This window comes from Elgaria multicarinata, chromosome 7 (assembly GCF_023053635.1).
Source record: "Elgaria multicarinata webbii isolate HBS135686 ecotype San Diego chromosome 7, rElgMul1.1.pri, whole genome shotgun sequence".
Classification (NCBI taxonomy): Eukaryota; Metazoa; Chordata; class Lepidosauria; order Squamata; family Anguidae; genus Elgaria; species Elgaria multicarinata.
Genome location: NC_086177.1, coordinates 40,876,963 through 40,893,699, shown reverse-complemented (window position 1 = coordinate 40,893,699; position 16,737 = coordinate 40,876,963). Strand labels below are relative to the sequence as shown.

Genomic DNA, 16,737 nt, shown 5'->3' with positions numbered 1-16,737 from the left:
CAACACCATGGGATGGGCACTAGAGGCACTGTGTTACAGTGGTTCTGGTCCTAACTGTGGGGCCAATTTCAGAGAGTAACACTGGGTGATAAGAGGGCATGCTACTGGTGTCATGCCTAACCTCGAATAAGAGTCCTCTGAGGAAGAGGAAGAGAGCCAGCTCATGGTGCCGCAGCCAGAGGCACAGGGAGAGGTGGAGGCCCCGACCAACAGTGTTTTAGAGATTTTGCAAGTGCAGGAGGCAGAAGAACAGCCTGGCACATTGGGCTGCATGCCAGAGATGCCTGAGTTGCAGGAGGCAGAGCTGGTTGTAATTCAGCGGTGCAGCAGAGAAAAAGCAAACAGCTGGAACAGCGACAAAGGAAAAGCCAATCACAGCAGGAGCAAGCACTTAAGTACCACACCCAGTCTTGATGACCCAGCTGTGCTAATTAATAAATCAGACCAGGCCCAGACATACCTCGCTGAAGGTAAACTGTCTGTTTCCTTGGCTTCTTGACCTGCTGCATCATGACTCTGATTCCTAGACCCTCGGCAATGCTTCTGATACTGCTTTTCTGATCACTCCCTGACTACTTTGATGCTTGGATCCACAACCCCTTGGCAACAGACTATGGACTGACCTAACTACGCTTCTGCTTTGCGATAACTGACTGTAATTTCACGGAGAGGACCTGGACTGCTTGGTCTTCCACCCTGGCTTATGGCATGACCTACCTGTAAACAGGACAACTGGTGGGTCCACATGGATCTATGGACCAACTGGAGTCCACCACAACAAGACCCTTCGGTATGGTGACCCCTCTTTCTATGGAACTTCTTGCCTTTATAACTTAAGCAGGCGCCAACATTGTGCTGTTTCTGACACCTCCTGAAAACATCTTTATTTCAGGAAGTCTTCCTTGATTGACCGGCCACATTTTTATCAGAATTCTACTACTTAAAAATAGTAATTATTTTAACATGGTGTTTTATTCTTTTACCTATTTTGCATTTTTATTGTTCACCACTGTCTGGATATGGAGCGGTATACAAATGTTGCAAACAACCAAATAAAAAAATAAATGTGAGAAGAGCTTATTTTGAATCCAAAACCTATATTTACTAACCTTCAATATTAGCATTAAGATTATTCTTTTAAATACTCACAAGTCTGAACAGCAACTGAAAAAACCTGGGAGTCTGTTCTAAACTTGTTTGTATTAAGTAAACATACTGAGTGAATTACAAAGTCCCGGATCCCACTGGGAAAACAGACACACACCTCAATCAAACTTACATTGCAGGTAAAAGGGATATTTACATATTACTAGTTCTGCCAGAATATGGATGAGGATGTGTCTTTGAATGCACTTCCCTTTGAAACAATAGTGTACAGATAAGCTGTTTCAACACTTGGAAGTGCATTCCAATGTATGTTGTGTTTACTCTCACCTCTCTCGTTCCAGCAATATACACATAGAAGTCGGCTCATAACACACAGCACTAGTCACACAATCCATCTGCCCATTTCCAGAGATACAAAAGCATCTTAAATGTAATGAATGGATCTTCACAAATCCTAGCAGAATAGTAAGATTACTTTGAATAAACTGCATCTGAAAACAATTCTCCTCACCAAACATTTAACCTTGAGGCTATTTCTACACAAAGCATTTAGGGCTTTCTCTGCTGTGGCACGAGCTCCCCAGAGAGGTCCGCCTGGCACCTACACTGTACTCCTTTCGTCGCCAACTGAAGACCTTTTTATTCTCTCAGTATTTTAACACTTAATTTTAACTTAAATTTAAATTTTACTGTTCTAACTCTGTATTTCAATCTTATATCAATTTTTGCTGTGTGGTTTTATCCTGATTGTACTTTTATACTGTATTTTGTATTTGTGTTTTTAACCTGTTGGTTGTTTTATTATGGTTTTAATTTTTGTGAACTGCCCAGAGAGCTTCGGCTATTGGGCGGTATAAAAATGTAATAAGTAAATAATGTGCTCGTGATTATTCACTCATGGAAATTTGTGGGTCCTTTTCACAAGGATGTCAGCCTCCAAAGCCTCTCCCATTGTTTTCAAGCGGGAATCTGCCATTTTATAAGTCAAAGAAAATGCAGTAAACAATCTAAATCACAATGAAATATATGGGAAGGAACCAACAAAAACAAGGGGGGAAGCACATGTATTGTGCCAATCCTAATCCTGCAAGGACTCCAAAAGGCAAAGCCCGGTAAAGCTGTGGGATTTTTGCTTAATGTAGAGAAGTCTAGTATCTCTACTGCCTCCCCTTCCTCGTGTCCCTTTCCCTTCTCCAATCTCACTTTTTGGGATATTTCTAAAGATTGTAGGCCTTTGGGCATGCTTTGTTCTTTTAAGCCTAATTTTCTCTACCACACCTGAGCCTTTTGTTATTAAATTAGTAAAATAAATTTTAGGTCTGACCCAGAAGATCTTAATGAGCAAAACAGCAATTTATCAGATGTCAGGGTGTGACCTAGATCTCACTCTCACACAGAGAGAGAGAGAGCTAATGAGCAATAGGAGTTTCCCTTTTCCATGCCTGCACCATTTTATGATTTTTTGTCAAGTTTAAGCAAATGCATAAATTATCTAGGAGCGGAGTGTTCCCCTCATGAAACTCTCAAGCTCAAGAGTGCTCATGTAGCTCCTTCACGCACAAAAAACTGCTTCTTCTTTCCACCAGCTTCTATTTCACAGATCTTGTTTTTCTCTTTTAAAAAAAAAAGTTCCATGAGCAAATTTTTCCAAAGCTGGAACACACATCTCCCTTGTGTTTTCTTATAGGACAGAAAATAATGCCTATTCCCACTACCACCACCACACTAATGACCCTTTCCAATTATGCAGAGACAGGAAAGCAAATCAGGCTGGATTGGCCATAATGTGAACAGAGTGCTAACAACAGAAATCTGAGTATTTTGGCTATATGGAGCAGGCCTTAAAAATGTACTTTCTTGGCAGGAAAGAGGCATCTTCAGTTGTCATACTAAGTCCTACATCCCCAAACTTGCTTGTGTTTTTATTATTCTTTGTGGCTCTTTGCCTTGTCTTTTATTTGAGCCTTTCTTGAAAAGGCTACTTACCCTAAATTCTCTCCCAATCCTGCCTGCATCCTCCCACTCTACCTGCCCTAGTTTCCCTAGACTTCTCCAACCAAAACTGAATCCACTTCAGGTCCTAAAGCATCAAATGCCGCTCCTGGACATTCTTTTCCTTCTTCAAGAAATTCCTGAAAAGCCTAGTTTGTGTCTTCTCCACTCTATGACTCAAATCTTTCGACTCCTTCAAGGTTCTCCTGCAGTAACTGGGACAGTTATGCATACTGAACTAGTTAGTTTGGTGGTGGATGGGGTGAGGAGAGAGACGTTTAGCTCACATCTCTGTCAACCTGACAAAGGTTTAGCTGAGCTGCAGTTCATTCAAGCAAGTCTGTGAACCAGTTTTTTCAATTCAGTCTAGAGTATGGTTCATCTCTGTACTGATAACCCTCATGACATGAGAAACAAGCCTTGTGTGCTAAGATATAATTTCCCTCACCATCAGAACTTCTATAGTTTAAGTATAGGCATCACTTTCAATCATTATCAGGGACAGTTATACGTTCAGCAAAAGCATAACCTTGAGGGAAGATGTCTGGACTTTGCGCAACAGTGGGTCACAAATGAACATTTATTGTGCTGATTAAGAGCCAGTTTAGATAGACTCAAGAGGTAAAGCTTTCCCTGCGCTACACCATTACACGTTTAATTTAGGAAACAGCCTTAAATCAAGTCAGACCCTTAAACCATGTAGCTCAGTGTCGTACACTGACTTGAAGTGGCTCTCTAGGGTTTCTGCCAGGGATCTTTCCTTTCCTGGAGATGCCAAGGATTGAACTTGTAACTTTCTGCATGCAAAGCATGTGTTCTACGAGGCTTACACATTTAAATGCTCTCCTATGAAAATTCCTTTTTCACAGAAAACTGTATCAGGGAGAAAGCTACACGGACGTTGGGGGAGAATCATTCAAGCATGCTATCTCTAGCTGCTGGGCTCTTGTCCCTCAATAGATTGTTCCTGAGGAAATGCAACAGAAAGAAATAGGTTCCTCACCTTTCTCTTACAGAAGCCTGAGGTGATATTCTCCAGGGAAAATGTTACTGCTCAATTCTGCTGTTTTGATAAAACTGACTAGCTCTCAACTTAAGAACTTTAAAGGCACAGGTGTGGATGTCCAGTGTTGCACACAGCCCAACCATATTTCCTCAAGGTCATGCTTCATCTGTGGGGATAATTGCATTACTGAAACACCGGATTACCGAAACACTGGATGCACTATAATTCTTTCCCTAGGAATCCTATACCTTGCCCCTATACGTGCCCTTTATACAATATAGCAGTGGTGTGAGCGCCATGTTTGTGGCTTCATTCCATGGTGCTGCTGTAATATTTAAATGCCCAACACCATGTGGGCAGGACCAATTGCACAGGCCTTTCCCATCCAATCACCACCCACAATCTGGCTGCACCAGTGTTAAAGGCACCAGTTGGCTATTGTACTAGGACTAGGAATGTATGGGTTCAATTCCCCACACAGTCATAAAGCTCATTCTCTCTTAGCCTAACCTATTTCTTAGGCTGCATTCAGACAACAGGATAGTCAACAGTGGATTAATAATCAACTCGACAGTTGTATATCTAGAGGGTATTCCCCACACAACATAATAATCAACCATGTTATGCATTAGGTTCAGCGCTGAGTTGACTATTTGTCCATGCTGAGTTGACTCACTCATCCCCTGCTCTCTCTCTAGTATCCCATCAGCCATCGCTGCTGAAAATCTATCCTGCCAACTGGGCTAGAGCAGTAGCCACTGTTTTGACCACACTTGCCTTGCAACTCTGTGACCAACAAAATAACCAATGGTGCCCTCCACAGAACACGCTAATCAATGGTGGTTCAAATAGCCATCTCTGCAAAGTGTTGGTTATTTTGGCCAAATAACCAACTGTTGTTAAAAAACCTCCCTCCACACAACATGATAACCCATAGTGGGTTAAATAACCAACCACTGACTATTTAAACCACCATTGGTTATCGTGTTGTCTGAACCCAGTCTTAGAGTTATTGTAATAATTAGATGGAATAAACCCATGTACACTGTCCTAACATTCTGGAGCAGGGTGGCATACAAACGTAACGACAACAACAGCAACAACAATAATAATAGTGATCATGCATAATGTCATTAGCGAAGAGACCCACAACTCCCCCCCAATGCAGATTCCCCCAATATTTTGTGAATGGAGGGGTGCCATATGTCTTGGTAGTTGTGTATATATTCTATTATGAGCACTCCTCCAATTGGTTTTTGTTTAAGAAAGTTTCTACAAAAACATAGCTCCCCCACAACAAAACTGCTTCTCCCTCAGTGATATGGGGATAGGATCCGATAATGAATGCACACACTCATTGGTCAAAATGATTTATGCTTTTGACATATGTACCTAGTAAGCACAGGCCCCATTACTTTACAACAATAGCCATTGGTGAATAAAAGCAATATGCTGCTGACCAGGGATAGAAATGTTTCTGAGCAATATTCACACTGAACTGAAAAAACACAGGAATGGTCAATTGATTCCTCTCCCATTCCCCACCCCACATGGCAGCTGTGGTTGAAAGTATGGAGATTGTTTCTAATGATTCAAAAAACATTCAATACCCTTTTAATAGTGGATGTTTTTTAATGAAATTCTAACCAAGTTTTCATATTTTAAATATGTAACTAATGAGTTAATTCAGACCTACAAATACACACCTACAAAAGCAAACAGCATCCATATGATTCTCCATCAGGCAATGCAGAAAGAAGAATTTGGATAGCAGCCAGTTCTTTCTGAAGGTCAAATGCAGGATTTAAAGTACAATCTAATACAATCAACAGAGAAGCAGATTCTTCAGTAACATTTGGCTTGTGTCCAAGTTCCTGGTTCTGCATTACATACAAAAGTGCTACAGCAATGGTACCTAAATGATCATCCTTAAACCAGTTAAAATTTCGTGGAAAGGCTCTTGCACTAAGATTCATGGATGAAAAAAATAAATGGTCTCTTTACTTACAATAATGAAAACTGGCTAGAACATCAGTAATATGTTGATGGAAGAATAAGCTGAGAGCACTGTCCAAGAGTGCTTTACAGTTCCACTGGGACAGAATGGAAGTGACTTGTATTTATCTGTGGGGACTGAGAAAGGGTGGTGGTGGTGGAGGATTGGAGAGTTGCTGGCAGAGTGGAAGAATGGTGCTATTCCTACACGGGTGCCTCCCTATATTTGGCTGCACAGAAACTATGAATCATTTGTCACTTGATAGATGTCATCAAAGTGAAATGGGAAGGTGGGCCTTCTATTCCCCATGTCCTCTGATTTTAGAGTTCCCCAGTGGCTTACAATACCATGGCTTTCCCTTGTCAAGGGGGTGGGGAGCAGTGGAGAAAACTAAAATATAGGTTGTTGCGTACACTGGATCAGAAGAGTAGAAGATTGCACAAGGGTAATATCAAGGATCAAAGAGATGTCAAGCCCGAGAATGTGTTTGAAGTACAAGATTTCTTTAATACATTGCCAGGCGATTGTGCCACCTTGAAATACCTAGTTCTAAAATAGTGTGCCTCATTCTGGAAACTACACAGCTATAAAAGCATTGTTGGGAATTCAGATCATCAGTGGAAAAGTTTTTAGATGACTTTAGATGAAAAGTTTTTAGTAACTTAAGAACAACATGTTCTCAGAGCACTTCCTAAAAGCAGAATTACATAATACTGTCCTCATAAAATAGTTACACTTAGAAATAATTAGCAAAGATTAGAGTGATAACAGGACTATTGAACAGTAACAACTATTCTTTTGAGGTTTCCTTCATGTTATGAATGTTTCTGGTTTGTGATGTCTACATTTTATGCCACTGTACAAGGATTACATGTTGATTTAGCTTCCAAATAAAAATGCAAGTGCTCATATATGCAAAGGAATACATTTTTCCTTCAGAAAACTGCAAATAATCACAAGACTATAAGTTAAAACGGCAATTTTGTTATAAGAACAAATACTACAGCTAAGGCTTAAACGGTAAGCAATAAATGGACGCAGTGAAAAAAATACCAGACCTTCATTATAATGGAAATATGCTTACACATACAACATATCTCAGATATATACCAGAGTGACATGTGCCACACATCTAATGAGCTTTTCTTGCAGGGAAACCAAAGGAATCTTACCATAACAGATCAACACAACAATCAAACAAGATGTTTTATTATCTCCAATGAATAACTAATAATATCTTTAGGCTACAATCCTACACATACTTAACTGAGAGTAAGTCTCATTGAACTCAATGGGGCTTCCTTCTGAGTATATATGCATAGAATTACACTGTTAAAGTACCTAAATGGTGTTTTTTTTCCTTTCCAAATTTTGGTCCCTAGAACACTAAGATATCAATAGGAAGATTATGTGATCTGCTATTACAAAAGGATGCATCTGAATTATGGTAAATCAAGCTACTTTATACACTTTTCAACACAATTACAAGAACACAACATCTAAAAAACCTATCACCAGCACACACTAGTCAATTGCACTCATTCTCAGACTGGATCCCATAAAACGAATTGATATACACCTGCATTTTTATCAGTGCACAAAGCAAACAATACTTTAACCTTAAGAAAAGTTCATCACAAAAAGGATCAATTATGCTAGCGTTAAATATTAGAGGCTGTTTTAATAATAACAGCAAAATAACAGCAGAAGAGTGGCATCAGGAACTAAAAGGTGGTAGTATTTAATGGGAGGGTCACAAGTCATTTGGTGAATACTGCAGCCTTAAGTATTTTTTAGGATAAAACTGGATGGATCAACTATTAGCAGGAAGGCTCAGAGATTTACTACATTCCTTATAAGCACAGCCTACTAATAACTGTGCCAAAAGGTTCACATTCTGTGAACTCCAGCCTTTACAGAAACTGCATAAAGTAAAGCAAGAGACTATTTCAGAAGCAGACTGTAAAGAAATAGAAAACTAAGAACTATTAGTAAAAGTCTAAGATCTTGACACTGCAAGTATTTATACATACAATCCTATAAATTTCCTGCCAAATGGATGGGGAAAAAACATTAAAAGGCATAACAGAGGTATAAGGCATGTTGTGGCTCATTTGGACAGCAAGAGATCTGTAACACCATTTGTAACTCAATATTCTGTTTACTTTAGTCTCCAATGAAAACACTTTTTTAATACTGGGAATACAATTGAAATTTGTATTCAATTTAATGGGACGGTCACTGTTATTATTAAAACAGCCTCTAATATTTAAAGCTAGCATAATTGATCCTTTTTGTGATGAACTTTTGATTCCCAAACACAAGAGACACATTTAATATTATTTGGGCACTCTGAAATAACAGTCAGTGTGCTGCAGCTGAGAGTTGATTAGATTTAGGACCAAGAATCAAATCCAATGTCAGACACGGAACCCATTTCTACAATGGTTTCCCACTAATAATGTGAGATTATGAAAAGCTGTGGCAAAGACCAAACATAACCATTTTTAATTCTATCACACCAAAAATGATACAAAGATTATAATGTCTCTTAGGGTGCAGTCCTATGCAAATAGTCATCAGCCTCCAAACTCAGAGGCTGACGAGTATCCAGCAGGAGTGCGACAGCTCCGCGCTCCAGCCACCCTGCATTTATGCTAGAAGGGCAATTTTGCCCATCTAGCAGTGACACTTTGGAGGGGAAGGGAAGGAGGCAGGGGCGGACATAGGAAACAGTGTAATGTAGCTGCCCCGGTCTCCTCCCCTCCCCCTGGGAATCCCTCCTTATCCTGCTTCCGCATTCCATTGCTCTCTGTGCTGGCTATGAGGGGGAGGGGAATGCAATTTCCTGGCTCTGATCTTGGAGCTAGGAAACTGAAATATCCTATGCCCACCCCCACTAGACACTGTGTGGTAGGCATAGGCTTGCTCTCCTAGAAATATAAAATAAAATAGCTGAAAAGACACTTCAGTATAGGAAATCACATAACTGCATGTAGATGATAAAACAGAACAATTCAAACATATTAAGAACATAAGAAGAGCCATGCCGGCATCCGGATTACAATAGAAAAAATAAAATAGCAGATAAAAACAAATTGAAGGAAACAGGATTGACTCAGATGAAACATTTTTATGAACAACAACACTCTATAACATATGAAGTATGGAAGAATTAAGCACAAAATATGAAAATGCCTTAGTATGGGCACAAATCAGTAGATTTATAAGTATGGGAAAGATAATAAGGCAAAGTATAAGGGATTTAACGAATGGGAAAAATTTATAGAGAACTATAAGGTAGGAGATAAAGGATTAGTAACACAAATATACAAAATATTAATAAAGCAAGAGATTAGAGGAAATGTGACAATAAAACAGACACGGCAAAAGGGATATAGAAGAGCAGATAAACGATGAAGAATGGGAGAAAATATTTGAGAGATTCCCCTTTAAAACATCAACAAGAATAAAAGAAGGTGCTTTAAAATTAGTCCAGAAGTGGTACTGGACACCTGTGAGGCTGGCAAAAATCAATAAGACTTTGTCATCCTCCTGCTGGAGAGGATGTGAGGATAATGGATCTCAAATTCATATGTGGTGGGAGCGTGGAAAGGTAAAGAAGTTCTGGGACAGGGTCTTTAGAGAAATAGAAAAAAATACTTATCAAAAAGTGCATAAAATGCCAGAGTTGGATATTTTTGTTAAAAATATTTTTGTCAAAGAAAATAAAAAGATAAGAGAAAAAATGCTACCCTATTTCTTCAATTCTAAGATGCACTTTTCCCCCCATATAAACATCTCTAAAAATGGTGTGCGTCTTAGAATCGCGGGTGTGTCTTAGGGGTTTTTTTTCTGTTGGTGGTACTAAAATTAGTGTGCGTCTTACAATCGATGGCGTCTTACAATCGAAGAAATACATATGCTGACAGCTGCAAGACAACTAATAGCAAAAAATTGGAAGATGGCAAAGATGCTGACAGTAAGCATGTGGAAAAGGAAAATTTTGGAAATAGCAATTAGTGAAAAATTGACACAGAAGTTACAATTTCAAAGAAGAATAAAGCAAAGAGATAATTTTAAGAAGGATTGACAAAAATATATAGAATATATGAAGAAAGAAAAGAATAGAACAATTTTGGCAGAAGCTTATAGGATTCTCTGGGACTCCTGAAAAAGAAGTAGGGCTAAAAATAAACAATATAAAATAACACAAAAGAAAAGGAAGAGATAAAGAAAAATGATACACCATCCTAGAAAGAAAAATAGGGGGAATCTATGAGAGACAGGCAGGGGTGGGGGAGGGAACAGGGTAAAGGAATAAAAGGTGAAGCTTGAAAAGAAAGTAATTTTGTTAAAATTTCTGGTTGAAAAAAAAGTGTACTGTATTTTGTATGTTTGTTTACACATACATAATGGAAACTCAATAAAAATATTAAGAAAAAAAGAAGAGCCATGCCAGATTAGATGATGGGTCCATCTAGTCCATCATTCTGTTCACACAGTGGCCAACCAGCTATTGACCAGGGACCCACAAGTAGGACCTGGTGCAACAGCACCCTCCCACCCATGTTCCCCAGCAACTGGTGTATAAAGGCTTATTGTCTCTGATACTGGATATTTCTCACTGTATGTATGTGTATGACATATCTTCCAAGCAGTGATGTGGGGCAAAAAGTTTTCAAATGCTTTATTTTTCAGTGATTCCCCCCACCCCAAATTTCATAAGTTCACTAGTAAAAATGAATGTGTGCCAATTTCAAATACAATATTAGGCAAGACTGTTGTAATTAATGCTTTTCAAATGATTATCCATAGCAAGTATTTGAAAGGATACCCAATACGTGTCATTGAAATACATGTATGTCTCAGAATGAAAGGGAAATACTAAGTAGTGACAACGAAACTGAAGGTGCCCCAGTAACCTCAGTGGTAAAGAGTTGAACTCTGTTGAAATAAATGAATGGCTGTCAGCATATCATGCACAGTTATTTAGGCTGTTAAAATTAGTGTGTCAACAGTTTTTAGTACCACGTTTTTTCTTAAGTTTCAACAATGTAAGGAAAGCACACACTGTTTTTATATATTTCGATAAAATTGTCTACATAATATAGCATTTAAATTACATTAAGTGTGCTTTAGTTTTCCTCCTCAAATATTTCAAGTCAAATACTTGTGGTGTATTGAGACAAAAAATTAACATGGGGTACATTTTTTTTTCTTTGATGCTTACTAAACACAAGTAAAATAAACATGCTAAACTAGATCTCTCTAGGGCATCATAACTTTTTCTGCAAATAACCCTATGCAAATTACTCTATTTTACACTGGAATTTTTTTCAGAAAATCACTAGTTCCAAGAAGTCATAGTCAATCACAGGATAAAGAAACTATGATCTACATGTAGTTCTCATGTTCCTTCAATGTAGAAATATTGCAATATCCAAAGTGGCCCTTCATGCTATCTTATTTAAAGTATTTTTCACAACACATGTAATTATTCTTTTTGGAACTGGAATTTAATTATTATGTTTGCTAGTTTAGTTTTCCAAAAATGGCAGACCTCAAAGTGGTTAAGAGCTCCATAGCAAACTTCAAAATCTGTTAAACAGAAGTGTTTTTATTCAGGTTTATATCTTGCTCTATCTCGCAACAAAGGGCTGATAACACTATATTTTCAGTTCTATGAACTTCCATATAATACTGCAATTTGAATTTGCCCAAAGCATCCTCTCCAAGTTTAAAGTACATTTGAAAAGCTTCAGTGCAATTAAATCTGGCACCACATTAAAAGTATCTTCACATCAATATCCAAGAAACCGATTAAACATTAATATTTGGAGTCAACTTACCAAAACAGTATCCTTAAAATGTTTGCAACTAATAATACTAAACACACGTAGGTTGAAAAGCCCTCTGCATTCTGTGTCCTTTTAATATCTCGGTATTGCGGGATGTATGGCACCACACCTCCAAATACCATGGCTGCAGATGCACCCCAGGATATCAGCTGATGAACTGGAGCCACTAACCACTCCCAGCCATCTGCTTCCATGATGAGCAAGATGAAGTCCCTTAACATCAGGGCAGTTGTTGAAGAGGGATCTCCTTTCACTTCTTCCTCAGGCTTTATTGGTTTTTATTCATATTTAATCTTCTCCCAGGATGTGAGTCATTCTTTGTGCAACCCTAACAAAATAAAAAAAGGAGAAAAACTCAAACTTGGATGGAAGTATTTGAGCTCATGAACAGAAAGCAATCTCTTTATTACATTAAAAGTTAGCCCAACCACAAGCCCCAAGAAAAAGCCAGCTACTTAGTCGAGTGCTGGTCTGGAGTGTTTGTACTGTGTGTTGGGTACTCGAGACAGATTAGGGATTCTGCTGGTGTACCGTCCACCCCGCTGCCCCACAGTCTCCCTGCCTGAGCTGACGGAGGTTGTCTCGGACCTGGTGTTGAGGACCCCCAGGATGGTGGTTCTGGGGGATCTCAACTTCCATGCCGAGGCTGCTGTATCCGGAGCGGCTCAGGACTTCATGGCTGCCATGACAACCATGGGGCTGTCTCAACATGTCATCAGCCCAACACACGCAAAGGGACACACGCTTGATCTGGTTTTCTCGACTGGGCAGGAGGATGGTGATCTGGAAGTGGGGGAACTAACATCTACCCCCTTGTCATGGTCGGATCACTTCCTACTGACGTTTAGACTCTCGGCGGCCTTTGCCCTCTGCAAGGGTGGGGGGCCTATTAAAATGGTCCGCCCCCGGAGGCTAATGGACTCCGATGGATTCCAGAGGGCTCTAGGGGATTTTCCTGCTGATATGGCCGGTGCTCCTGTCGAAGCCCAGGTCGCTCTGTGGAATGCAGAGATGACTCGGGCGGTTGACACGATTGCGCCCAAGCGTCCTCTCCCTCTGAGCAGAGCCCGGTCAGCTCCTTGGTATACACCTGTGCTGAGGGCAATGAAGCAAGAGGGGAGACGGCTAGAACGCAGGTGGAGGAAAACTCGTGCTGGGTCTGATCGAACACGGGTTAGAGCTCACTATCGAGCCTACTCTGTGGCAGTGAGGGTGGTAAAGAGGCAGTTCTTTTCCACCAGCATTGCGCCTTCTCAGTGTCGTCCGGCGGAGCTTTTCCGGGTGGTTCGCGGCCTGTTACACTCTGGGCCAGGGCGAGAGATGGTGGAACCCTCGGTAGCACGCTGTGACGAGTTTGCACGGCACCTTGAAGATAAAGTCGCTCAGATTCGTCATGAATTGGACACCACACTTAATGCAGCTCCACTAGTAGAGGCGTTCAGAGCGCTGTCCGGTTCAGTTTTATTGGATGAGTTTTAGTTATTGAGGCCCGAGGATGTGGACAAGGTGCTTGGCCAAGTCCGGTCGACCACCTGTGTGCTTGACCCTTGCCCCTCGTGGCTCATTACATCAAATAAGGAGGGGATCGCCGGCTGGGTCCAGGAAGTTGTAAATGCCTCCTTGAGAGAGGGAGTGGTGCTGGCCTCTTTAAAAGAGGCGGTAATTAGACCACTCCTGAAGAAGCCTAAACTGGACCTGGAGGAGGTTAACAACTACAGGCCGGTGGCTAATATCCCTTTCCTGGGCAAGGTGCTTGAGCAGGTGGTTGCAGGACAACTCCAGGCACTCTTGAATGAAACGGATTATCTAGATCCATTTCAATCGGGTTTCAGGCCTGGTTTTGGAACGGAAACTGCCTTGGTCGCCCTGTGGGATGACCTCTGTCGGGAGAGAGACAGGGGGAGTGCGACCCTGTTGATTCTCCTGGACCTCTCAGCGGCCTTCGATACCATCGACCATGGTAACCTTCTGGATAGGTTGTCTGAGCTGGGAGTTGGAGGTACTGCGTTGCAGTGGTTCCTCTCCTACTTGGATGGCCGATTCCAGAAGGTGGTGCTGGGGGATTATTGCTCTGTGCCGTGGCTCCTAAGCCATGGGGTTCCACAGGGCTCTATCTTATCCCCTATGCTGTTTAACATATACATGAAGCCGCTGGGGGAGGTTATCCGGAGATGTGGACTGAGGTGTCATCAATATGCGGATGATACCCAGCTCTACCTTTCCTTTTCATCAAACCCAGGTGAGGCAGTGACTGTTCTGAACCAGTGCCTGAGCACGGTAATGGACTGAATGAGGGCTAACAAACTGAGACTCAATCCAGACAAGACGGAGTTACTGTTAGCGGGTGGTTCATCTGTCCGGCGAGGTGATGTTTGCCCTGTCCTGGACGGGGTTGCACTCTCCCTAAAGGATCGGGTCCGTAGTTTGGGGGTGCTCTTGGATCCAGAACTGTCACTTGAGGCACAGGTGAACTCAGTAGCAAAGAGCACCTTTTATCAGCTTAGGTTGATATACCAACTACGCCCTTATCTGGACAGAGATAGCCTAGCTACAGTTATCCATGCTCTGATAACCTCTCGCTTGGATTACTGCAATGCGTTATACGTGGGGCTGCCTTTGAAAACGGTCCGGAAGCTTCAGCTGGTACAAAATAGGGCAGCCCGTTTACTAACAGGGACTGGCCGACGAGATCACATTACGCCAGTCCTTTTCCAGCTTCATTGGCTGCCAGTCCAGGTCCGGGCCCAATTCAAAGTGCTGGTATTGACATTTAAAGCCCTAAACGGTTTGGGGCCAGGTTATCTGAAGGAACGCCTCCTCCCATATGTACCTACCCGGACCTTAAGATCATCTACAGGGGCCCTTCTCCGTGAGCCCCTGCCAAAGGAAGTGAGGCAGGTGGCTACTAGGAGGAGGGCTTTCTCCGCTGTGGCACCCCGGTTGTGGAACGAGCTCCCCAGAGAGGTCCGCCTAGCGCCTACACTGTACTGCTTTCGTCGCCAGCTGAAGACCTTTTTATTCACTCAGTATTTTAACACTTAATTTTAACTTAAATTTAAATCTTACTGTTTTAACTCTGTATTTTAATCTTATAATCAACTTTGCTGTGTGGTTTTATCCTGGTTGCACTTTTTATACTGTATTTCAAAATTGTGTTTTTAACCTGTTGGATGTTTTTTGTGATTTTAATTTTTGTGAACCGCCCAGAGAGCTTCGGCTATTGGGCGGTATAAAAATGTAATAAATAAATAAATAAAATAAATACTTAAGTCCCTTTTCTACCATGTTAATATTCAAGTTGCTTTGTTGAGTCCAAGTCTAGGGAAGCTTACCACTCCTAGAAATAAAATCCCTTAACAGAGAACACTTATCAAAACTTAACAGACAGGCTTTTTAGTATTTCATGAAATAAAAGTGCTCATGAAATGAATTGCTCATTCATAATGGTACTGATTCCAGCATACCAAGTTCTCTCAAAATTAGGAAAACAATGCAGTTATGAGTCAACACATTACTCCGTATTAATACAGTAAATAAGACTATGCAAGTTGTATAGCATGGAGACAGAGATTTTCCATTATTATTTACAGGCATAACATGTGGCCACTTTCACTGGTCAGTATAACTGTGTGAGAGAACTACTGTTATATTTTAATTCAGTGGCTCTTCTCTGGTTTAGAAAGAAGTTTCTCATTATTTCCATGGCTATGAGTGTAACATATAGACAACCATGCTGAGAAACTGATTCCCTAACTAAAGACACCACTCATATGAACATAAGAAGAGCCCTGATGCTGGATCAGACCAAGGGTCCATCTTAGTCCAGCACTCTGTTCACAGTGGCCAACCAGCTGTCAGCCAGGGACCAACAAAGCAGGACATGATGCTCTGTGGCTTATTTAGTCAATAGCAGTACAAACAAGATGGTATTTCATTATAATAGTTTGCTTGTTGGACACTCCACTTCACTGGGAATGGAACCAAAGTTGCTTCATAACAACTATAGATTTCTGGTCTGGACAGCTGTAACTGACTTAGTTGACATCAAAGCGTTCCTGTTCTTTCTAAATTACCAGAGGGCCAATCATACATTTTTTCCCTGGCTGCAGATAACATGAGACAACTTCAGCTGAAAACGTCTTATGAATGTGTCAACACATTTCCAGGTTGTGAGTTGATAAACCCCACTTTGGATTTCCCCCCCAGAAACTGTTATGGGCTGGATCCAACTATCGCACAAGCAGAAGTCTACTTGCACAACAGGACTTCCCCATCCTCTTTTCCTCCCTGCAACTCCCCTGGCATATCATCCAAATCTGCTCCAGAGCACTCCCAAGCCTCAGAAAAGGATGGTAGATTTTTCGTTTCTGATGTTAATCGTAATAAAAAATAGTTTAACAGATCACATACCATATTACAATGGTCTTGATACTTGGGCCTAGGAATTGGCGAGTCAAAACATGCTTTGGAATCCAGTCTCTGGCACTATGGAACAGTATTTGATATCTTGGTTTGACTAGTCACCATGTTCACTTAGATAACTGAACATTGCATGAAGACATAAAATAGGTGTACAGGGTTACCCAGTTATTGTGTCTACATACATGCAAGTATGGGCATTGCCTTACACTGAGTGTGAAAGCAAGGAAAACCACGTAGGGGAGTAAAAAATAGCCAAAGGCAAGGGCGGAACCAAGTAATCTTCTACATTATTATTAGTAAAAGTTTTATTAAAGTGCCAGGTGCCTATGCGTTTCTAACGTGGTTGCATTCTT

General features: G+C 40.9%; 2 protein-coding genes across 3 annotated transcripts in view; both read right to left on the bottom strand.

Annotated features, from left to right (window-relative positions):
• TXNL4A (thioredoxin like 4A) overlaps nucleotides 1-16,737 on the bottom strand; it is a 246,335-nt gene that overhangs the window by 196,881 nt on the left and 32,717 nt on the right. The gene's annotated exons all lie outside the window — the stretch shown is intronic.
• Nucleotides 1-16,737, bottom strand: part of SLC66A2 (solute carrier family 66 member 2) — a 90,190-nt gene that overhangs the window by 71,510 nt on the left and 1,943 nt on the right. For both annotated transcript variants that reach the window (XM_063130484.1, XM_063130486.1), the window contains exon 2: nucleotides 11,954-12,290. In XM_063130484.1, coding sequence (XP_062986554.1) covers nucleotides 11,954-12,183 — 230 coding nt within the window. In that variant the 5' untranslated portion in view covers nucleotides 12,184-12,290. The remainder of the gene's footprint in view (nucleotides 1-11,953; nucleotides 12,291-16,737) is intronic.